At 40.6% G+C, this 24,155-nt stretch overlaps 1 protein-coding gene across 3 annotated transcripts in view; it reads left to right on the plus strand.

Moving 5' to 3' along the window:
• The window catches only part of LOC306990694 (inositol 1,4,5-triphosphate receptor associated 1-like), a 58,416-nt gene extending 41,374 nt beyond the window's left edge, over positions 1–17,042 (plus strand). The window contains exons 19-33 of one of the 3 annotated variants that reach the window (XM_079597877.1): positions 71–117; positions 215–271; positions 724–1,215; positions 1,394–1,472; positions 4,151–4,265; positions 4,354–4,384; positions 5,819–5,959; positions 6,061–6,192; positions 10,592–10,745; positions 10,832–10,881; positions 12,103–12,222; positions 12,400–12,467; positions 14,761–14,880; positions 16,039–16,167; positions 16,249–17,042. In XM_079597877.1, coding sequence (XP_079454003.1) covers positions 71–117; positions 215–271; positions 724–1,215; positions 1,394–1,472; positions 4,151–4,265; positions 4,354–4,384; positions 5,819–5,959; positions 6,061–6,192; positions 10,592–10,745; positions 10,832–10,881; positions 12,103–12,222; positions 12,400–12,467; positions 14,761–14,880; positions 16,039–16,167; positions 16,249–16,489 — 1,976 coding nt within the window. In that variant the 3' untranslated portion in view covers positions 16,490–17,042. The remainder of the gene's footprint in view (positions 1–70; positions 118–214; positions 272–723; positions 1,216–1,393; positions 1,473–4,150; positions 4,266–4,353; positions 4,385–5,818; positions 5,960–6,060; positions 6,193–10,591; positions 10,746–10,831; positions 10,882–12,102; positions 12,223–12,399; positions 12,468–14,760; positions 14,881–16,038; positions 16,168–16,248) is intronic. The other 2 variants (XM_079597878.1, XM_079597879.1) reach the window with 2 other exon arrangements.
• The last annotated feature ends 7,113 nt before the right edge of the window (positions 17,043–24,155 follow it).

Consider the following 24,155-nt stretch of genomic DNA (forward strand, 5'->3'; position numbering starts at 1 on the left):
CTGTCACATTTGCCTGCAGAGTCCCTTTCCATGGTTGATCTAAGATAAATGCTTTGGTTTGTTCCACCAGGTCCCGAGGTCTTCGCAACTCCTCCAGCAAGTCCCTCCATAACTCAGGTGAGCGTCACTTCTAATTCCCTTCTATATAGTGTTGATATTGTGTCCCCTTGGTGAGGATAAATGTTTTGTTGTTTGTGTTTGTGTATGTGGTCAGCATCTGGAGGTACCATCTACACATGACCAAGAGGACACGAGTAAGCCGGAGCAGGAGGTTTGTGTAACTAATGTTATTCCTTCTGCTCTTCTCACTTTAACCTTCCTCCTTCAGTGTTTCCGGTATAAGAACATTAGCAAACATGTTTGAACTTTTTCCTTTTCTTGTAACCTATAATATTAGGGCCAATTTAGTTCATCATGACCTTTTCCTTTCTAATGCAGTCTAAAGTAGTACATGTGAAATGAGTAACAACAATGTTTTACTGCATTTACTCACAAAATCTGCATTACATTGAGTTGAAATGTATTGCACAAACTGTTCAAACTGTACACATTAGCTTATTTGATGCTAATTAGAGTAACTTATTATGAAATAATATGTTTAAGTGTGAATTGAATGTAATTGTAACAGAAAAACAACATAATTGCCACACATCTGTAGCATGCACTTCATGCACTCGTTCTTTCCTTAATCATTAATCTCACTCTTTTGTTCTTTTGGTTCAGACCTTCACGAGGCTAGTAGAGTGGATGCCTAGCGACAAGAAAAAAAAGGTGTCCTCTGGAACTTTAACCCCGCGCTATGCCACCACCGTACCAGCCAGAGATCCCGCCGTGGTTCAGAAGGAGAAGCCAGACCATCATGGAGCAATGGACAAGGGGACGAACTCTGAACACACAGCTCAGAAAAAGGAGGAGACTCCTGGACGTGGTGTCAGTCAACCTCTTGCCACAGGGGTCGCCAAACCCGTCCCCCGGCCACCCACACAGCAAGCCCCATGCACGGCCGAAATCAAAACAATAGGGGCCTTCCCGCCTCTAATGAGAGCCGTCTCCTGGGACATGGTGGGCTCCATGAACATGAGGAATGCTGCTCCCAAAGGCGAGGAGAGTCTGTCCTTCCCTGACACATCAAGGGAGTCTCTGTTTCAGTCCTCTGGGTACAAGGACTTCCCTGTGCCACCTGGGACCGTTCAAAAACTGTCCAGTTTGCGTGAGGTAATCCTTTGTTGTCTTTGGCCAACCCGATAACCATGCTTTTTCAATAGTTTAATGTTCCTTTTTATGGCTTTCTCTGAGATTTAAGCCCAGTTGGCAGAATAAAGGGAATGTTATGTCCCTGATTTGGCAGAATCACTTTTTGAAAGTTGGTTTATGGTTTTCATTTCTCTTCTAGGAGCACAAGCTGGTGCGTAACCAGAGCATCTACAGCTCAAAGCTTCCTGACCTGAGTGAAATAGCCGAGCAGGAACGAGGTGCGATCATCTTGAGTCAGTCTGTGCATAAACTTATTGCAGCTTATTTTAGGGGCCAAGCACCAAAGGTTCACAGGCACCTATGGTAATCGTTAGTGTTCTTATTTTTCTTCTTCTTCTTCTTCTGCTATGGAAGTCTATGGCAGCTCATAGAACCACTTGCGGGAAAGTTATGAGATTTGGCAAACAGATAGAGGACAGTCTGTCACCATACCAAATTTGGAGTCTCTATCTCAATCCCTCTAGTGCCACAAGCTGTCCAAAGTTTCACTCACCTTTATGCTACTACCTTTTGAACCGTAAAGGCTAGGCATTTTTTTCTCTCTGATTCCTTGACTCAAGACGATTCAATTGCACCCTATAACGTCATTTTCTGTTATGAAAATCCGATTTTCACGAAAATGAAACCAGATCATCTTCAGAACATGCTGACAAAAAGTTATGAAATTCAAGTTGATTCGTTAAACTGTTCTCGAATAACTTGCGAACGGATTAGAGGAAGAGCACGCCAAAATGAACGTGAGGCTATATCTCCTCAAAGCATTAGCGTATTCTGACCAAACTTGGTGTGTGTTATGACAACCATGACCTGATTGTGCCTCCACAGTTTTGGCGCAGTCAGCTTAATATATTCCTTGGGTCATGGCGAGAACATAGATACCAATTTTGCAATAGTCGGCCGAACGTCCTGTCCGCCATTTTGAAACATATTTTTTCGAACTCCTAGACCGTTGGTCTGATTTTCACCAAAATTGAATCGTATCATCTTCAGACCATGCCGGCAAAAAGTTATGGATTTCGTGTTGATAGACAAAACTTTTTTGTATACCGCAACAATATATACCGCAATTTTTTTTGGAATACCGCAATTTACTTCAACAAAGTTGAGGCATAATGCCAAAAGACTCTGAGGTTGTATCTCTTTGGCATATTGACACCAAAGTTTGCATGTGTCATTGTCACCTCACTCTGACCACAACACATCAATTTGGTCACAGCACCACCTATTGGTCGAAAGTGATAATCCATTCAATCATATTAATAGTGACTGTATTTATGATTTTTCAGCTATTTTGCTTAAAATCATCTTAATATGTCTTCAATTGCTCATTGTTGCAGTTGGTCTGATGTTGAAGCCATTCTGGCATTACTTATCGTGCCTTCTCTGTTTGGCCCCTTAATGACTGCTTGCAGCTATATTTATATATATTGTGGGTTTAAAGAGATAGAACACCCAAAAATGAAAATACTGTTTGCCCTCATGTCATTCTAGATCTGTATGACTTTCTTGCTTCTTCTTTGCAATACACAATATATTATATTTTGAAGAACTTTGGGGTCCAGACAACATTTCATTGTATGGACAAATACAGCTCAAGACTTTTTTCTCAAAATATCTTCTTTTGTGTTCCACAAAAGAAAGTAATTTGGTAACAATTAATTATGATGGTCCCTTTTGAACATTCTGTTGACTAATGAAAGTTAGTTGATATGTAGCAAAGTTACTTAGAGTATTAGTAGACTGTTTGCTTAATATCTGCTAACACTTTATTTTGATGATCCTACAAATATCCTACTGACTATAAGTAACTTTGCAAATACATGTTATTCTAACCCGAACCCTACCAGTCTACTAATACTCTACTAACACTGTAATGAGAGTTAGTAGACATGTAAGTGCAATGTTAATTATAGTCAACAGAATGTCTTCATTCTGGACCATCAAAATAAAGTGAAACCAGTCAGTTATACATATCTGAAAGAACATGAGGGTGAGTAAATCATGCATGAATTTGGATGAATATCCCTTCTGTTTTAGGCAGATTCATTATTCTGGTTATGTGTTAAATTTTCTATGCTGTTTCACAAGCTGTCAGTTTATTTCTCTGCTGTTGTCAGTAGAGCTTAAAATTATAATTCACCTAAAAATAAAAATTCTGTCAGTTACTCAAGTTGTTCCAAACCTGTATGAGTTTCTTTGTTCTGTTGAACACAAAAGAAGATATTTTGAAGAATGTTGGTAATCAGTTGCTGGACCCGACTTCCATACTATGAAAGAAATACTATGAAATCAATAGATTTGGTTACTGACATTCTTCAAAATATCTTCTTTTGTGTTCAACAGAATAAAGAAACTCATACAGGTTTAGAACAGCTTGAGGGTGAGTAAATGATGTTTTGGGGTAATGATCTATCCATTTAGCGTTTTTTTTTAACCCAGAACATGGGGCAGAGATGTCACCCACTTTTATGGGATTTACTGTGTCACTGATCTGTTTTTACACTGATTTATATTACTCTTCTGAAATACATTTGAAATGTAACTATATTCTTACACCACTAGGTGGAACATATGTCACAATCAACACAGCCCTTGTAATAATTTATTTTACAGTTCTCTTAAAGGTACACCATGTCATTTCTGATGCTCAGACTAGAGGTTAATTAACAAAACTGCATTAATTTAGCGGAAGAACATTGTAGCCGGAGCTACTTCTCTCTGTTTATCTCTATGACGAAGAGTCACATTAGAATATAATAAAATATAACATAAAATATTCTGAATATAAACACTTATTATAGACGTACCGTAGTGATTCAGGATCAAACAAAAACACGGTTTGGAAGATAGACTCATTATGTATGCATTAAATCTTAGTGATTGGTTCATCTCTCAGGTCCACTCTCTCCACTCACAAGCTCTCTCAGTGAAGAGGAGAAACCGGACGCTATGCCCAACATTTCAGATGTCATGCTGCGCAAGCTCAAACTGCACAGAGGTTTACCTGGCTGGTACGCTCATAAATCCATAATTTTAACATAGAAATATTAATTACCTACTAATAACACCCCCCCCCCCCCTCTCTTTTTTTTGTTGCAGCGCACCTCCGCTCTCAGAGAAGGAAGTTGAGGTGTGTATATTCTTGAGTTTCGTATATAATTGTAGGCTATATACATTTATTTTTATTTTAAAAATGTCCTTATGACTCGTATTAGACCCTTGTTACTTTTGGACTGTATATAATAAAATAAAATACAGTCCAGGGGTGCAGGAATGTTGTCTGCATCGCAGAGCACTTGTTCAGTACAGTGTTGTGCAGAATGAGGCTGTTGTTATATGTAAGTGAAGGCCGTGGCTGAGCCTGGCTTAGGACATGGCAATTTGATGGGCTTTAGTGAGTTCCTGTCCCCTGTGAGGAAACTAACATGCCTTTGTGAATACAATCTGCTCCCAGGATGACGCTAGTGAGGGTCAAGGGCTGGACGTACTTTCCTCTGTAATATTCAGACAATACTGGCTGTACTCCTGCCGCACTCTTTGATCCTGACAGTAAAGTTCCCATGATATTGATGCTTTCCTTAGTCCTGCTCCAGTTTTTAAAAGCACAACCTCTTGTAAAGTCAAGTTATTCATCTACCATGTGTATTAAAGAAATCTGTGTATTAATTAAACCCTACTAAATCAACAAATCAAATGCATACTTACCATTTAAAAAATGAGGGTCTGTACAGTATTTGTTTATGTATTTATTTTTGAAAGAAAGTTAAATGAAATATGAAAAAATGTGAAATTGAACATAAATCTTTCTTTAGAAGCAAATTATCATATTAGAATGATTTCTGAAGGATCATGTGACACTGAAGACTGGAGTAATGATGCTGAAAATTCAGCTTTGCATCTCAGGAATACATTACATTTTAAAATATATTCAAATATAAAAGTTATTTTACATTTTAACCATATTTCACAATATTACAGTTTTTACTGTATTTTTTAAATCAAATAAATGCAGCCTTGGTGAGACTTTTTCCAAAACATAAAAAAAAACTGTACAGTAGTATTTTTCATATTTCATATCATATTTCTTTATATAATCTGTTCTCAGGTCATGATCTGTACCTGAATAGTGTTTATTATTATTACCCACAAATATATTCTACACATACACATTTGCATTTAAAGAAAAGCTACAGACAGTGGTTTAAATATAATTTTCAATGGACTTTAAATTAAAATATATCATTTATTTTTCTCTGTACTTGTCTTCAAAATGCTGACCAAATATTCATTCAAATGTTTTGGTAAAAACTTCTGATTACAAACACTGAACAGTCAAATAAATGCATTAATGTGACTAAAGTCAATATCCTGTCAAATATACGGCACATAGCACTTCCTGAGAATGACACATATGTAAAGTAACTACTTTTCTGTATGATTTCTGCATTTATCTTTTCCGTTGTGCCAGAAGCTTATTGACTGATTGTGTTTTCACAGTGACAAACACTTTCACAGCGAAATGATGTATTTTGTCTTTTAATGGTTCGCTGTCTTCTCCCTGCAGAACGCTTTTGTGCAGCTGTCCCTGGCATTCCGCAATGACAATTACACGCTGGAGTCGCGGCTGAAACAGGCGGAAAGGGAGCGCAACCTGACTGAGGAAAACGCCGAGAAGGAACTGGAAGAGTTTAAAGGCAGTCTCAAGGTCAGAACTCAGTGCAAACAGCCCACATAAACACACATGTTGGATACTAGAATACTAGAAAATAGCTTGCAATATTTGTTTTTGTCTGCATGCCATTCCAGAGCACTGTGTCAGTGTGGCAGAATGTTGAGCAGCGTGAGTTTTACCAGCAACTCTTAGAAACGATCGCCGTATTACATCGCCTGACAAACCGCCTCTCCAGCAGGGCAGAAATGGTGGGAGCCGTGCGGCAGGTGAGATGCTCATCATTCCAGCGTCATAACTTCATGTTAACTTCTAAAAGCTGCGGTCACTTGATCCAAATTTCGGCAAAAAAGCTCAATTGTCAATAGTGTAGCGATGTATGATGCACAGCTCACACAGAAGTCACTTTAAAGCCAAGAATGTTGACTTTTTGTTGGTCAAAGCAGTGAATTCACGCGACCAACTTAACCAAGTTACCAAGTTGCCAAGTTACTTATAGTCAGTTGAATGTCTGTTTGGGGACCAACAAAATAAAGTGTTAGCAGATATTAAGCAGACAGTCGACTAATACTCTAATGAGAGTTAGTTGACATGTAATTGCAAAGTTACTTATAGTTTGTAGAATGTCTAAAGTGGACTATCGAAATAAAGCGTTACCAATTTTGCATGCAAAAACTGGTCCATTGTCAATAGCATATAGATATATGAAGTTTTGCTCACATAGTCACTTTCAATCCAAGCACCTGCACTGACCAACATGAACACGAGTAAAATCGACTTTTTCAACCTCACGTGTAACTCTGGAATCCACAGGTTCCTATTGAAATGACTGGATTTCGCCCACGAACAACAGTAAATGTGACCACACCTTCACACAAACTCCCCATCACACAGATTACTATTGAAATGACAGGATAAAAATGTGTGGATAAAATCCAGTCATTCCAATGGGGATCCGCATGACTGGGAGTTTCGCGTGAGGGCAAAAAAGTTCCCCATTACACTCACGTTCAAGTTGGTTGCACAAATTCACTGCATTGACCAACAGAAAGCTGCTTGGTTTGAAAGGGACTTTTGTGTGAGCTGTGCTTCATGCATCACTACACTATTGACAATGGACCTTTTTTTGCAAAAGAGATTTTGGATAAATTTTCCTTCAGGGTCTCTCTCGGCTCATGAAGTGCTCTTCATGTTTTCATGAGAAAACTATCCTTTGTCTTGGTGGAGGCACTAGATGGGAATGTTTATTTTCTGTCAGATAAGAGATGTTTGTGATAGATTAAGCTAAGTGTCATGCTTGCCCTTGGGTTAATGTGCAAGCTAAAGTAAACCAAGATAACAGAGAAGGACTCAGCGGTATGTCTGTTGCTCGTGGGGACACTGTCAGGCCCTGCATGGGTTCACTGCAAGTATCATTACCTCAACTCACCATGCCTTGCTCTTACATCCCATAACTTAATAGTGACTGATGATACACATATTTTGAGGGTGAATGATCATAGAATGAACATCTTATTAACACCCTCAATACTTTATTTTAACAAATGCTGAAGTCTACTTTTGCATAGTAGATTTGCATAGTAGAAAATGAGTGTGTGACACGGATTAAATATTTGATCATTTGCTCAACGTCATTTAAGACATGACCCTGAATTAACATTCTTGCTGGTCCAGCAACAACATTAGACAGAGACCTAGCAACTACTATATCCTTTTTTGGGAGATAATCATTTTATTTTAGGAATATCATCTTGTATGGAAGCTTGTTTCTTCCATAGAATAAAAAAAGTCAGATTTTTTTAAATTACAATTGCAAGTTTATATCTCGCAACTCTGACTTTTTTCTTGCAATTGCGAGTTTAAATCTTGCAATTTTAACTTTATCTCTCACAATTGACCGTTCACAAAGACCCGCCCCACTTAGTTACTGTTGCTATGTCCGACAAAGCTACGCCGCTCTCACGCCACACCATGTTCTCACGCAGTGAAAAATAAATCGTGGAGCAGAAAGGACACTGTGTCACGGTGTGGGTTTTGGTTCCTTGTTGTCTGTCATGTGATTCCCTGTTTGCCATGTGTCTTGTTAATTGTCTGATCATTGTTCCCATGTGTTTCTGATTAGCCACACCCCCTTGTTATCTTGTTTAGCTTGTTTGTCTGTGTATTTATACCTCTGTGTTTCAGTTGTTGGTTGTCGGTCGTTGTTTGCTGTAGCTGTTTCTTGTTCCTTGTTCCTGTCCTGTTCTGTTCTGTTCTGAGTTAAATAAAGTAGTGCGTGCATGTGGATTCGTTCTCCGCTTCGTCCTTGCCGAATCGTAACAGAACGACCGACCAAACGATGAATCCAGCCGCAGCTTTGGGGAGTCTACAGCCAAGAAGGCGGCCACGCCTGATTCTCCTTCCCAGGATGGCCGCTGCCACGTCATCTGAGAGATTGTCTGCGCACAAGATGGCCGCCGCCGAGCCAGTGTCTGCGCACAAGATGGCCGCCGCCGAGCCTGAGCTCCACGTCAGCCCCGCCGAGCCTGAGCTCCACGTCAGCCCCGCCGAGCCTGAGCTCCACGTCAGCCCCGCCGAGCCTGAGCTCCACGTCAGCCCCGCCGAGCCTGAGCTCCACGTCTGCCCCGCCGAGCCTGAGCTCCACGTCAGCCCCGCCGAGCCTGAGCTCCACGTCAGCCCCGCCGAGCCTGAGCTCCACGTCAGCCCCGCCGAGCCTGAGCTCCACGTCAGCCCCGCCGAGCCTGAGCTCCACGTCAGCCCCGCCGAGCCTACGCTCCACGTCAGCCCCGCCGAGCCTACGCTCCACGTTCTTAACGTTACGCCTGCCCAGCCAGAGACTTTTCACGTCACGCCTGCAGACCCAGAGACTCTTCACGTCACGCCTGCAGACCCAGAGACTCTTCACGTCACGCCTGCCCAGCTAGAGACTTTTCACGTCAAGCCTGCCCAGCCAGAGACTGTTCACGTCATGCCCGCCACGCCAGTGTCTCCGGACAAGATGGCCACCATGTCGCCTGAACTTGTTCCTGTTCCTGAGCCCGTTCCTGAGCCGGTGTTTGAGCCTTTCTGGCTGCCTGAAGGGTCGTCTCCTCCCTGGCCCGCGGAGGGGTCGTCTCCGCCCTGGTCGCCCGAAGGGCCTCCTCCGCCCTGGCCGCCTGCACTGCCTGATCCGCCCTGGCCGCCCGAAGGGTCGTCTCCGCCCTGGCCGCCCGAAGGGTCGTCTCCGCCCTGGCCGCCTGAAGGGTCGTCTCCGCCCTGGCCGCCCAAGGGGTCTTCACCGCCGTGGCCGCCCGAGGGGTCTTCACCGCCGTGGCCGCCCGAGGGGTCTTCACCGCCGTGGCCGCCTGCACTGCCTGATCCGCCCTGGCCGCCCGAAGGGTCGTCTCCGCCCTGGCCGCCCGAAGGGTCGTCTCCGCCCTGGCCGCCTGAAGGGTCGTCTCCGCCCTGGCCGCCCAAGGGGTCTTCACCGCCGTGGCCGCCCGAGGGGTCTTCACCGCCGTGGCCGCCCGAGGGGTCTTCACCGCCGTGGCCGCCCGAGGGGTCTTCACCGCCGTGGCCGCCCGAGGGGTCTTCACCGCCGTGGCCGCCCGAGGGTCCTGCTCCGCCCTGGCCTCTTGCACAGCCTGCTCTGCTCTGGCCGTCTGTCCAGCCTCAATCTCCAGGCCCTCTTCCGCTCCACGGGCCTGGCCCTCCATCCCTCCTCCCGAGTCCGCCTCCGCTTCACCGCCCACCTGAACGTTCATGTTTTGTTTTTTGTCTTTGTTTTTTGTCCCTTATGGGCTTCAGGAGCCGCCCATAGGGGAGGGGCTATGTCACGGTGTGGGTTTTGGTTCCTTGTTGTCTGTCATGTGATTCCCTGTTTGCCATGTGTCTTGTTAATTGTCTGATCATTGTTCCCATGTGTTTCTGATTAGCCACACCCCCTTGTTATCTTGTTTAGCTTGTTTGTCTGTGTATTTATACCTCTGTGTTTCAGTTGTTGGTTGTCGGTCGTTGTTTGCTGTAGCTGTTTCTTGTTCCTTGTTCCTGTCCTGTTCTGTTCTGAGTTAAATAAAGTAGTGCGTGCATGTGGATTCGTTCTCCGCTTCGTCCTTGCCGAATCGTAACACACTGACAGACAGGACAGACCAGCTTACTTTTCGGTTACTTTTGATATTAAACATATTAAACAAAGTCTCACCTTTCAAATTTGGTCATTTTTAAAAAGAAATGTAAACAATAAATACTGTTTTGTGGCTCTTTAATGTGTCGTGACAGATCGCTGTAGAGCATCAGTTAAAGCTGCTCGTGAACCGATCATCTCTTCCTTCTAGTTCATTTATAGCATCAAATAAACATGAATGAACATCAGAGGGAATGTTGTTTTAACCGCGGAAAGACGTCAGTACATTCAAATCCTCCCATGTTAATCTACTAACTCTCCTGTCTGCTTTGTCGGACAAAATGGCGGATGGCGAAGTATGATTGCTCAGATCACCTGTCAATCAAGCTCCCTGCGAAGGGTCAATTGCGAGTTTATGTCTTGTAAAAAAACAAAAAAAATCTGAATTCTGAGATAAAGTCAGTTAACCTTTTTTATTTTTCGACCAAAAATCCCAGAGTTCTGGAGATGCACAGTAGCCAATGGATTGTGCCTATGATAATGTGCCTTTGCTTTGGCTGTGGCAGGAGAGGAGAATGAACAAGGCCACTGAGGTTATGATGCAGTACGTGGAGAATCTGAAGAGGACGTATGAGAAGGACCACGCTGAGCTGATGGAGTTCAAGAAACTCGCCAACCAAAACTCCAACCGCTGCTATGGGGGTTCGATAGACACTGGAGGTAAACGGAAATCATCCACACTTGTCTTCTTGCCCCCAAAAACATGCCTGTTCACGTTTCATATTTCACTTATGCCTTTCGTACAGATGATGGTGTTCCACGTACATCAAGATCCATGTCTCTGCAAATGGGAAAGGTAGGCAGAAGTTTGTTCAAGAATTAAGATTAAGGCTGTATTAGGAAGAACATTTTCATTCTAAAGGACATTTTATTGGATATGCCTCAAAGTACAATATGACTTTTTACTCAAATGGTGAGACTGTAAGTCATGTAGGAGAATTCACATTACATTTTAAATAAGTACAATGCAGTTCAAACGTTTTTTAATGTTCTTTTTTTTAAAAGATGGCTCAACAAGGCTGCATTTATTGATCTAAATAACAGTAAAAACACTAATATTGTGAAATATTGATACAATTAAATATTGGTACAAAACAACTGCATTATATTTTCATATACACTGATGATCCAAAACATTATAACCAGTCACAGATGAAGCGAATATTGTTGCTCATCTCCAAACAAGGCCACATATTAAGGTCTGGATGGATTAAATGGTGCCAGAGAACAGCATATTAGGCAGGTGGTCATATTTCTTTTTGTTTTATTGTGTATTATTTTTTATTCCAGTGATGCAAAGCTGAATTCTTCTGCATCATTACTCCAGTCTTCAGTGTCACATGATCCGATCCTTCAGAAATCATCCTTATATGATAATTTGCTGCTCAAACATTTCCTATTATTATTAATGTCTTCAACACTTGTGCTGCTTAATACTTTTTATTTAAAAAAAATCAGGATTCTTAGATAAATAGAAAGCATTTACAGTATTTGAAATATAAATATTTTGTAACATTATAAATGTCTATACTGTCACTTTGGACCAATTTAATGCATCCTTGCTCAATAAATTTTTTTATTTATTTCATTAAAAAAATCATACTAACCCCAAACTGTTGAAGGGTAATGTATATTTACTGAAAGTTATTGTGTTAACTTTAGGAGTACACTAGCATACAGATGCATTTGAAGCCTGAAAGCAATACAACTCCAATTTTAGTTTCATGGGATCTTTAAGTTCCATGGATCATAGAAAACCAGAAGATGCAAAGAACCATATTGGGCTTCACTTTACTTCTGTTAACAAGTACACTGATCTGAAGAACCTGTAATGTAACACACTTTTTAAATCTCGAAAAATATGATTGCTGAACCAAAGGTGCAGCAAACAACCATTGAAAATCCTATATTTTCAATCATGTACCAATAACATCAATAATGTAGATCATAGAGGGAGAGAACGTGAGTAATATGATGAAGTATTTAGTTTAAGAGAGTGTGTCTTTGTCTCTCTAAGGCTTTGCCCAGACGGAGAGTCAGTGTAGCTGTAGTTCCCAAGTTTAATCTGCTGAACATCCCGGGGCAGACGCCGGTCCCCGCTGGCCCTAATATTGCACCCGGTGCCCTTCCTGTGGTGGTGAGTCCTATCTCAAGCACACTGCCTCGTCAGCAGACACGTGTAATTAATGATGCTTTATCTTTAACTTTCCTACATCTGGCATATTATCCAAGGTGAACATTTGAGGCCAAAGCCATTCATCACAATGAGACCTTCAAGGTTTCTTACTTGATTGTGTTCTTCTTTTGTTTGAAGTGTGAGGCAAACACTATTAAGAACGGCAGTTCGTCAGACCCTACACAACAAGATGTGCCTGACAAACCGTAAGTCACTGCCTTTCACGACTTTGCTGTCACATTCCCCATAAACATGATCACGCATTCATCAAGTTATGCTTTGGAACTGTATTGTGTTCTTAGACAACCTCCGTTTCCTTAAAACAATGGATCAATTTGAGCCTTATCATAATCAGGAAAATGTTGCATGATTACATGTCGGATAGGAAGCCCATCTAAAGAAGCTTATTCCCCCACACTCTTAAAAATAAAGGTTCCTATAAGGGGAGAAGGGATTTTTTTCAGAGATGCCATTGAAGAACTATTTCGGGTATTAACCTTGTGAATATGTGAATAAAAGCCTAAATTCAATCTGTTCATCACATAAAGCGATCGTGTCTGTTCAGAAAATTTGGACTAACCCGCTCAATTGACATGGATTAGTTTTACGATCTCTTTATAAACTTTTTGAAGTGTTAAAGTGGTAGTTGCGTTGCTGTCAATGGAGGGACAGAAAGCTCTCAGATTTGATCAAAAAGATCTTCATTTGTGTTCCGAAGATGAACAGAAGTCTTACGGGTTTGGAACAGGGTGAGTAAATAATGACAGGATTTTCATTTTTGGTGGAACTATCCCTTCAAGTGAATAGTTCTTAAAATAATAATTTTATGTGAAGAACTTAATAATCTAAAGAACCTTTTTCCACTATAAAAAACCTTTTGTGCAATGGAAATAAAAGTTCTTTATTAGCATCAGTGGCTCCGTGAAGAACTTTTAATAGCCATAGAACCTTTCCATTGCACAAAATGTTCTTTATAGTGAAAAAAGGTTATTTGGATTATTTTAAAAAAAAGGTTCTCCACACATACTGTAGGGAAAAAATGGTTATTGGTTACAAGTGGTCACTGAAAGGTTATTTGGAGAACCACATTTTTGGAAACTTTATTTTGAACCCTTTAAGTGTCACCCCCCCCCCCCCCCCCCCCCCCTTTTTTGAATACGGTAGACATGAAAATGCACATTCCGAACCTAAATGTTTGTAATTCAAGAATGTTTTGGGATATAGACACAAGATTGGTCTTGTTTTAAAGAAGACATTTGTCATATTTTTGTAGAAGTGAAATAAATTAAGAAAGTGAAACAGAAACAAAGTTATAGAAGTTTGAGTTTATGAAAATATACAATGTAAAAAAATGTATTATTCATATTTTATATAAAATATATTTTTTCAAAACCTGGGTGACTCTAAAACTGCACAAAAATCAAAGCCAAAAATCTGAACAAGTTGTGTTTAAAATTGTAGGTTGATATCTCAAAAAATAAGCTTTCAGTGAGATTTTGTTTGGGCGCAGTACCAAACTCTTCCACTAGTTGACATTACTGTCCATATAAGGGCGCCTTCATTTCCATATGTGTTTTTTCTTTATATTGAAAAAAATTTCAGACCTTTTTATTCTAAAATAATTGAACGGATGCTATCTTTTGAACTCTTGGCATGAAAACAAACTGAGGTTTCTACCATTCTTTCATGATTTTTCATGTTCATCACTTTTTCAAAATAAAGGTCTGAACACGCCTTGGGAGAATGAAAATATTCTTGTTGTAAATTGATAAATTACGGCTCCTCTGTCATTTATTTTGAGAATTGGTCACCAAATATGCAAACTAGAGATTGTAAGCTTCTTTGATATATAGTTTGTCAAGATTAGTTTAGGTTTAGTATAGGAATTTACTATTTTAAATATGTAATGTCTTTGGGCCCACCGTGGAACCACAGATGCCAATAAAGAAATACTTTTTTGCATGGCAACTGAAAGATTATAACTTACCCGTCCCAACCTTCTCGTTTTTTTCTATGTGCTTAAAATAGCACACAAAAATCCCATCTGCAGTCAGTTTTACATCCTATTTTGTGATTAAATCTAAACATTTGGACAGGAGCGTTTGACAAAAAGCAGTGATCAGTGTCCGACCATATTGCTTTAGTAAGAAAAGGCAAAGAGCTCGTCACCGTACTGTCATGTCCAAATGCCGGGTTTTAACTCAAAGACAGAAAGACAATAACAATCTGGTAAGATGCGTGCTATTCTAAACCGAGAGATGTTTAAAGACCTCCCAAAGGACGTTTAAACATTTCATGTCCCACCTTTGTCAGAGCTGCGGTGGTGTGTGTGCCATGTGGCATTTAAGAATCTCCTTTAGGGCAGAGGTTATTTTTGTTATTACCTGTGGTTATGAACTGAGAGAGCCAGTTGTGTGTGTTGTTGTTCGCACACATCTGCGTAATGGCAATTTTTTTTATTGCTCCATCTCTGTCTCTCCTTTCCTATGTGAAACAAAGCAGTGGAAACCCTCTGACGGAGCAGGAAAGTGAAGCAACGCCAACCAAAGTTGTCTGCAGTCCAGAGAAGATTACAGAAGAGATCAAAGCCAAGATTGAAGAAGAAGCGTATAACAAAGGGTAACACGCTTGGTGTTTTAATCTGTGTGGATGCACAGTGACTAGTTACATGTCATGCAGTTGCAAAATTGTTAAACATTCTCTAGAAACGATACCATTTTTATCACTTCTTTTGAAAACCAATGTTGGGTAAAATTGGGGACCACCATTAGGATGCTTCCTCCTCAAAATTGATTAGTTGTCAATAAATATGTGGGTTACACTTTTTTTTCGCTGGTCGAATTTAGACATTCTGCAACTACATGTCAACTAACACTCATTACAATATTATAAAAGACTATAGATATAGAAAGACTGTTCAGTCCTATTACTTATGAATAGGAGAAACTGCAATTTAGGGCTGGGTATCGATTCAGATGTTCCAATTCGATTCGATTTCGATTCACAAGCTCTATATTCGATTCGATTTCGATTCTCGATTCTAAATTCGATTTCGATTCCCGATTCGACTCAATGAGGTGGACAGTAACAAAGTACATTTACTTGAGTACTGTACTTAAGTACACTTTTTGAGTATCTTTACTTTACTTAAGTTTTAGTTTTTCTGGAAACTTTTTACTTTAACTTCACTATACATTTGAAAGACAAATATCGTACTTTTTACTCTACAATTCTGTCAAGGTCCTTGAGTAGAAAATAGTAATGTCAGTCAGGGGATGATTTTGGTTGCAGGGGTTGCATTTTGTTTGGAAATGAAAGTCGAGTTGACATCAGAGCCCGACTGAAGTTCATTTTCAACCACAATACAACGTCTGTCCAACGTTGGAGATTAATGTCAATCTTGCGTTGGATTCTGACATCAACCTGATTTTCATTTTCAACGTTGGGTTTGGTCTATTAAATGCAAAATTTGTCATTGTTTTGGAGCACACTAGCTTATAGATAACAGTAAGGCTAACATTCATAATAAAAGACAAAAAACTTTAAATAGGGCACTATTTGAGGGAGCAGCCATTTGGGTGTCATATAGCATTTTAGGGGGGGGGCACTCTAGATAGACCACAAAAGCATGATATATTGATTTTAATAAAAGCTAAATAGCACAGCATACTGCATAAATGCATTGTTTTAAGCTTTACTAAAAAAAAAGCTTTAGAAATCAAAATAAGCTTACTGTACATTAATTAGTCTACTGTATTATAAATATCTTCACTGTAGATACCAAGAAGGACTTAAGAGATCTAAAGAACTTCAGGAGCTGAACGAGGAGGAAGAGAAAGCAGAAGAGAACCAGGAGTCTGAAGAGGAATCTAGAGGAAATACTGATAAAGACAGGAAGTCGAATAGGTAACCCTGACTTCAAAGTGTTTGGCTGTTACATCATCTTCAATAAATCTCTAGTCATGTTGCTTTTGTGCTTTATTTCAGCAGGTTTGAGGAGGCATTGGAGGTCATCGACCGGATATGTCCCAAATTCTTCCGACGGAATCGGGTGCTTTGGATCGTCCTCACTCTGTTCTTTGCTTCATTCATATTGGTCAATGTCATAAACTTCTTCAGTAGCCGCTACAGCGACAGCGGAGACACGTCTGCGGAGAAGTCCGCCATTCCAGGCAAGAAGAAGTTTTTCGGACTGAATGTAGGGTCGAAGACTCCTGCCCCAGAATGACATTATTCCCTCATCAAACACAGCTCATATTGTTTCTACGAGTCTTTCACACTGCATTTAGTAAATAACAGAACTTCCTGTTATTGTTTAGGGACCAAGTGTGCTTAGATGAAGAATCAGATTTGCATTGATAAGTTATATTACTTGAGGTTGGGAAAGTTATGTCAGAGAAACATTTTATGCGACTAATGTCACAGTTGATATATGATTATACCACTCAAACCTTATGATTAAACTTCTCAGGTTTTGCGAAATATATATTTGAAATATTAACTACAATATTTAATACAGATGTTTTCAATTCTTTGCAATTGTCTATGTTGTTTATTTGAATTGACATTCCAAGGTAGATCCTGAAGTGCAATATTTTGCAGCTGGTAGTTGACGGTTGTGTGTGGGCTTGTGCCTTCAGAGCACTGATTTTAATAGTACAGAATTTTTCACAACTTTGAAGAGCACTTTTAACTAGCATGAAAGAATTCATATTTGCACATGTGTGCTTGTGTTTACTGTTGTGCCACTTCACCTTGTAATAAAGGTGTTTGAAAATCAGACCTGGTTGTTTATAGAGTACATGCGGTATTTATTGCTCTAATTTTTCACAATATAGTGTCTAGGGGAATTCTACAAAAAAATGATTGATCCTGGTACTATACGGTTATCTGGACCACACAATGGCCTACCCCTAACCCCGCCCCTAAACCTACCCGTCACTGGGGTTAAGACCAATCATACGATGGCCTACCCCTAACCCCGCCCCTAAACCTACCCGTCACTGGGGTTCAGACCAATCATATGATGGCCTACCCCTAACCCCGCCCCTAAACCTACCCGTCACTGGGGTTAAGACCAATCATACGATGGCCTACCCCTAACCCCGCCCCTAAACCTACCCATCACTGGTGTTAAGACCAATCAGGGATGACTATACAGGACTAAAAGACACACGTGTGGTCCGGATAACCGTATAGTTCCTTGATCCTATTTCAACATAAAAATAAGAAAAACAAAATAATTGATAAAAATACATATTAAGGTGACGTAGTTACACACGTTTCTACATGTAATAACAAGTAAATTATGCTTATACTACGGGCTGTTGAATGCTTGAATCTGATTGGTTGACGAACATTCTAAGGTGTGCAATTATTTTCTGGGAAACGCACGGCTAAAGTAGTTCCAGGCAGGTCTTGACCGCATTACATGTCCTTATCACTTCACCAAATTATTTTATTTTTTCAAAGATCCTTACAGCCAACAACAGCAAAAGAACCAAAACCCACAATGACACTGATCAAGCAAATAATATAGTAAACAATAGGATAAAAAATTACTAATTAATTCCATGTTTTTTGCCACAAATGACTTTTATTATGTATGGAAAGCACATACTCTTTCTCCCGCTCTCTCTCTCCCACTCAAACACACAAACATACTCACACTACGAACACACACTCGCACGGAAACGTGTTTATCTATAAAATAGTTTAGCAACTTAAAGGGGTCATCGGATGCAAAATTCACATTTATGAGGTGTTTGCATAAATGTGTCTTTGCAGTGTGTGGACACAACCACCATACAATGAAAAATCCATTCACTCCTTTTTTTTAATCCTCAAAAAGCCTAAACACTCTCAATAATCAAGCCGTTTGGATTTTCAATATGACATCATATTGCTCAGGCTCCGCCCACGACCCCTGACGGACTGTCCCGTATTAGCATATTTCCGCCCTCAGCCATTTATATTCTGTCCACCAAGGCAGCACTTTTGTCGACACCCCCCATGGAAGAGAGGGGTGGGCTGAGCAGTTGCTCATTATCATTTAAAGGGGTGGTACAATGCCCTTTTCAAAAGATGTAAAATGAGTCTCTGATGTCCCCAGTATGTGTATGTGAAGTTTTAGCATTGGTATCCTTCATGCGGTGGAGCCACTGCAGGGGCGCGTGGTCCGAACAGAGAGTGAACTCCCGTCCCAGGATATAATAATAATAATAATAATAATTCGTTACATTTATATAGCGCTTTATCTGAGACCTCAAAGCGCTTTACATAGAAGGGGGGGAATCTCCTCAACCACCACCAATGTGCAGCATCCACTTGGATGATGCGACGGCAGCCATATTGCGCCAGAACGCTCACCACACACCAGCTTACTGGTGGAGAGGAGACAGTGATGAAGCCAATTAGTATATATAGGAGGATGATTAGGAGGCCATGATGGACAGAGGCCAAGGGGCAAATTTGGCCAGGATGCCGGGGTTACACCCCTACTCTTTTTCGAAGGACATCCTGGGATTTTTAACGACCACAGAGAGTCAGGACCTCGGTTTAACGTCTCATCCGAAGGACGGTGCTCTTTTGGCAGTATAGTGTCCCCGTCACTACACTGGGGCATTAGGACCCACACAGACCACAGGGTGAGCGCCCCCTGCTGGTCTCACTAACACCTCTACCAGCAGCAACCTGGTTTTTCCCAGGAGATCTCCCATCCAGGTACTAACCAGGCTCAGCCCCGCTTAGCTTCAGTGGGCAACCAGTCTTGGGCTACAGGGTGATATGGCTGCTGTGATAATAGCGGAGGGTGAGGGGTGAGGACAGCCCACCTGATCGCAAGGCATTCTTTTTCTATGGTGCTGTACATCGTCTCTCTCTTCGAGAGCTTCCGACTGATGTACAGCACCGGCTGTTCCTCACCCTCTATCTCCTGGGACAGGACCGCTCCAAGCCCCCTGTCCGATGCGTCAGTCTGTAACAAAAAGGGGAGAGAAAAGTCAGGAGAATGTAAGAGCGGCCCACCACACAGGGCAGCCTTTACCTTTACCTGGGTGAAAGCCTGCTGGCACTGCTCCGTCCACTGGACCGGATCTGGCCCTTTCTTTTTAGTGAGGTCAGTCAGCGGGCTGGTGAGGTCCGAATAATTAGCTACAAACCTTCTATAATATCCCGCCAGCCCCAGGAACTGCCTCACCTCCTTTTTGGTCTTGAGCCTCGGACAGGTGCAACTGCTGCAGTCTTATCAATTTGGGGCTGCACCTGTCCGTGACCCAAGTGGAAGCCCAGATACCTGACCTCCACCCGCCCAACTGCACACTTTTTCAGGTTGGCCGTTAGTCCAGCCCCTCTCAGCGACCTCAGGACAGCACGCAAATGCTGCATATGACGCTGCCAGTTGATAGATGATATGATGATAATGTCATCCAGATATGCAGCGTGCGGCCGGATAATTTTGTCCATGAGACGCTGAAAGGTGGCCGGAGCCCGAACAAGGAAGTGTCACAAATTGGTGTAACCCAAACGGCATTGGATATGCGTTGAATTTTGACACAGTGTTCACCTTTCGATAATCCGCACAGAACCGAACCGAGACGTCCGTTTTAAGCCCCGAAACTATCGGGCTCGCCCAATCACTGCTGGATTCCTCTATTACTCCCATATCTAGCAACCTCTAATTCGCTCTGAACTAACTTTGTTTTCAGGCAAGCGGTATGGCCGCTGCGCACTACTACGCCTGGCTCCGTCTCAGTATGGTGCCTGTAAATTGATCACATCAGTGAGCTGGCAGGGTGAGAGGTGATCTCCTCCTGGGGCCAGCGTGAGAGATTGACTTTTTGTGTTCGCCAGCATCACTGATTCCTCCTCACTCCATCTTTTAAGGAGATTGAGATTATAAATCTGATGTGCCCCATTCCTGTCTGTTCGCGTTAGCTCATAATTGAGATCCCCAACTCGCCGTGTGACCTCAAAAGGTCCTTGCCACTTTGCAAAAAATGTAGAGCTAGGAGCAATATAATCACTTTATCTCCCAGTGTAAATTCACAAAGTCTAGTTCTCCTGTTGTATAGCCGGCTGTGTTTGTCCTGAGCCTGTAGCAAATTCTCCATTGAGAGCCACCCCAACGTGTGGAGTTTTGTTCTCATGTCCAGTACATAATGAATTTCGTTCTTACTCTGCGATGCTCCCTCCTCCCAAGTCTCTCTAAGGACATCTAACACCCCGCGGGGATGACGCCCATAGAGAAGCTCGAAGGGGGAAAACCCCGTGGAGGCTTGAGGGACCTCGCGCAAAGCGGACAAGAGGGGTTCTAGCCATTTGTCCCAATTTTTGGCGTCTTCCTGAACGAACATCCGAATCCTCGCGGAACCACGCCCCCCTCGCCACAAAATACTTTTCAATAAAAATACATAATTATTGGCACCCTTTTATCAAATACTTTTTGCAACCTCCTTTTTCCAAGATACTGTAACAAATCTGAGTCTTCTTCTATAATGTCTGATGAGTTTGGAGAGATCAGAGACCATTCCTTCATACAGAATCTCTCTCCAGATCCTTCACATTCCAGCTCCATGTTAGTGCTTCTCCTCTTCAGTTCACCCCACTCATTTTCTATACACGGGTTTCTGTGCAACGTCATCACACAGATGCGCGCGCATCTAAGAGGCAGAAAGCAACAGTCTTTACGGCTATATCCAGCAGAAGCAGAGATGACGCGGAGCTGTTGTGCTGTAAACTAGCCTAAATGCATAGGGTATGTCAGGTTTTTATGATTCGCAAACTTAGTTGGACAATTTCATTCTAGTCAAGTAACTAACGTTTTACATAATGTTATATTAATATGCAAATGAAACACAAGCAAACAGATCCAACTCTGAAATTGCAGTTTATTATTGAGTCAACAAGAATTTACAAACAATGCGAAATCTACGTTAATTACAATGTTCTTTTACAGAACTCGGCATAACATATAGCGGTCTTGCCTCTTGGATGCGCGCGCATCCGGTATTGTTTGTATACAAGAAACCTGTGTATAGGGTTCAGTTCAGGGACTGGGACGGTCATTGCAGAAGCTTCATTTTGTCCTCCGTAACACATTTTTGTGTTGATTTTGATGTTTGTTTTGGATTGTTGTCCTGATGGAAGATCTAACCACGGCCCATTATAAGATTTCTAGCAGAGGCAGTAATTTTGTTTATCTATTGGTATTTGAGAATCCACAATGCCATGTATCTGAACAAGAAGTCTAGGACCTCCATCAAATAGCCCCACAACATTAGAGATCCAGCAGTATTTAACCGTGGGCATGGAGGTACTTTTCATCCCTGTTTGCACTAAACCCATCTGGTGTATCTGACACTCATCTGACCATAGAAACCGGTCTCTTTTGAAGATCCAGTCGTGTCTGACAACTGAATATGCTGGAATTTGTTTTTTGGATGAGAGGGGATGATTTTTATTGAAACCCTCCCAAACAACATGTGGTGATGCAGGGGATGTTTGATTTTTGGGGGGGTTTCTGACCCAAGACTCAACTAATCTCCATCTGTGATTCTTGGAGAGTCTTTGGCCACTCGAACTTTCCTCCTCACCGTGCATTAAGACAATATAGACACACATCCAGGCAGATTTGGAACTTCTTAATTATTGCCCTGATGGTGGAAATTGGAATTTTCTTACGGCCAATTTCTGTTTTGTGAAGCTCAACAATCTTTTTCTGCACATGAGAACTATATTATTTGGTTTTACTCATTGGGATGGATGATGAAGTGTTTCATCATATTTATACTCCTGTGAAACAAGAAGTCATAGCTAGACAGTTTTATGTTCCTATAGTCACCCTGGTGTGCTAAAAATGGGAATATTAATGGGAATATACTTTAGAAATATTTTAACCATAGAAAATTATATGGGTGCCAATAATTGTGGCCAACACATGCTTCAAAGGAAAAATTAAATTTCATAATGTGATTTTCCCCCTCACTCACTTTCAATTATTTTACTTCAATGAAAGGTTCGCTTTTTGAGATCTTTTTGAATGAAAGAACAAAAGGATAAACAATGCAGATTTATTTTGATCATGTTTACCAAGGGTGCCAATAATTCTGACCACAACTGTATGCATAAAAAAAGTCTAAACCAGGATTAGGTCTTAGTTTAATTTGGACATTTAAGTAGCTTTTATAAATGTGCCTTAGAAAAAAAAAATATTACTGTTGTGCATCTTGAGACAAAACACTGGCACTGTCATATTTGTAGATATGTCAGTGAAAGCAGCTTTCAGTTCAAATATTTTTGTCATGTTCTTTCCAGAGACATACATTATTTGCTCATTTTTTCCAACTCACTTCCTTGCAGTGAGATGATGATGTTGTAGGATTGTGTGTGTGTGTTGGAGAGATGTTTTGCCGGAAGTGGGATAGAGCTGTGTCTGCGTTATATCACAGGAAGTTAGATCAGCCCGTTAATAAGCAAGCACAAGGGAACAGGAGGAAATTGTCCATTTGAGAGACCAAAGCCGAACAAACAACTCAAGAGGTCACGGAGATCTAAGCACATCATCTGAGCCGTCTTCATAAACAAACTGTTTCGTCTTCAAATTGATAAATGTCACACGTATTATTGAGTCGCTGAAAATACTATAGACTATAAAAGTGTTAAATACATTTTGCAATATTACTGAACTCTAGTCTCTAGGTGTAAAAATTAAAATAAAAACAGTTTATACAGATAAAGTTTATTCATATAGCTAAATAAACAGTCACAACAAACGTATAGTATGCTTAATTCTTTCCCACATGAAACCACAAGTATAATCTCTTTAATCTCATGTTTTCTTCATAGGTTTCTTCAATGGGGACTTTTGCTCTTTCAATTATTCTATTAAGAAAAAGACCCCAGTAATTTCACATATCTAGTGTTTTAGAATAAATGTCTCACACTTTGCCATGATACCAATCAAAAGTCAGAGATTTCAAAATGTGCCTTTTTCTACCACAAAAAAACTGACAAATAATTCTGACATAAAAAGTAAAGAATTATGAGATACTACGAAGTCATAATTATGAGATAAAAGTCTGAAAGTTTATGACTTTGTATGTCATGATTTAGACTTTGTCATAATAAAAAAACCGTACAATTCAAAATAATTGTATAATATTATTTTATTATAGAATATTATATATTATTGTATCTTGTGTGGAGATTGGCTTCATTGGTGATCAGTTTATTTCATCATTTTGACTTTTTGATTTTTCATGTCATATGAGTTAGAATCTCATAATTTTTACTTTTAATCTCATAGTTTCGACTTTTTGTCATAATTATGATTTACCAAAGCATGATTTTTTTTCTGTGTGGAGATTATGAGAAATTATGAGATAAACTGACCATTAGTGATCAGTTTATCTCATCATTTCAACTTTTTATGACAATTATGATTGACCAAAGCATGATTTGTTACCTTATGCTTTTTTAACTCATAATTTCGACTGTTTATAATTTAAATTTACTCTGATCTGTATCTCTTAAATTCAGCTTTTTGTAATAATTCTGAATTTTTATCTAATAATTTTGACTTTTTATTTCTTATGTAGTCAAAATTGGCTTCCATGGTGATCAGTCGTCTCAGGCAATTAAGGAAAAACCTCTGAGACAAAGTTGATTTACACTATTTGTCAGTGTTACAGTGTTATTTTACATTTTAATGCTGAGTAATATTAATTAACATTAATGCGGTTAGGATTAGGAATAGGGGTTGGTTTAGGGTTAGCTGCATAATTGTGCACAATTTACTGTTATTACTACAGTAAGTACATGTAACATGTAACAAGGACACTGTAAAATAATGTATAACTGAAAGTTGATATTGAAATGCCTGGACCATTTTCCTC

The sequence above is a fragment of the Phoxinus phoxinus genome (assembly GCF_949152265.1).
Source record: "Phoxinus phoxinus genome assembly, chromosome: 2".
Classification (NCBI taxonomy): Eukaryota; Metazoa; Chordata; class Actinopteri; order Cypriniformes; family Leuciscidae; genus Phoxinus; species Phoxinus phoxinus.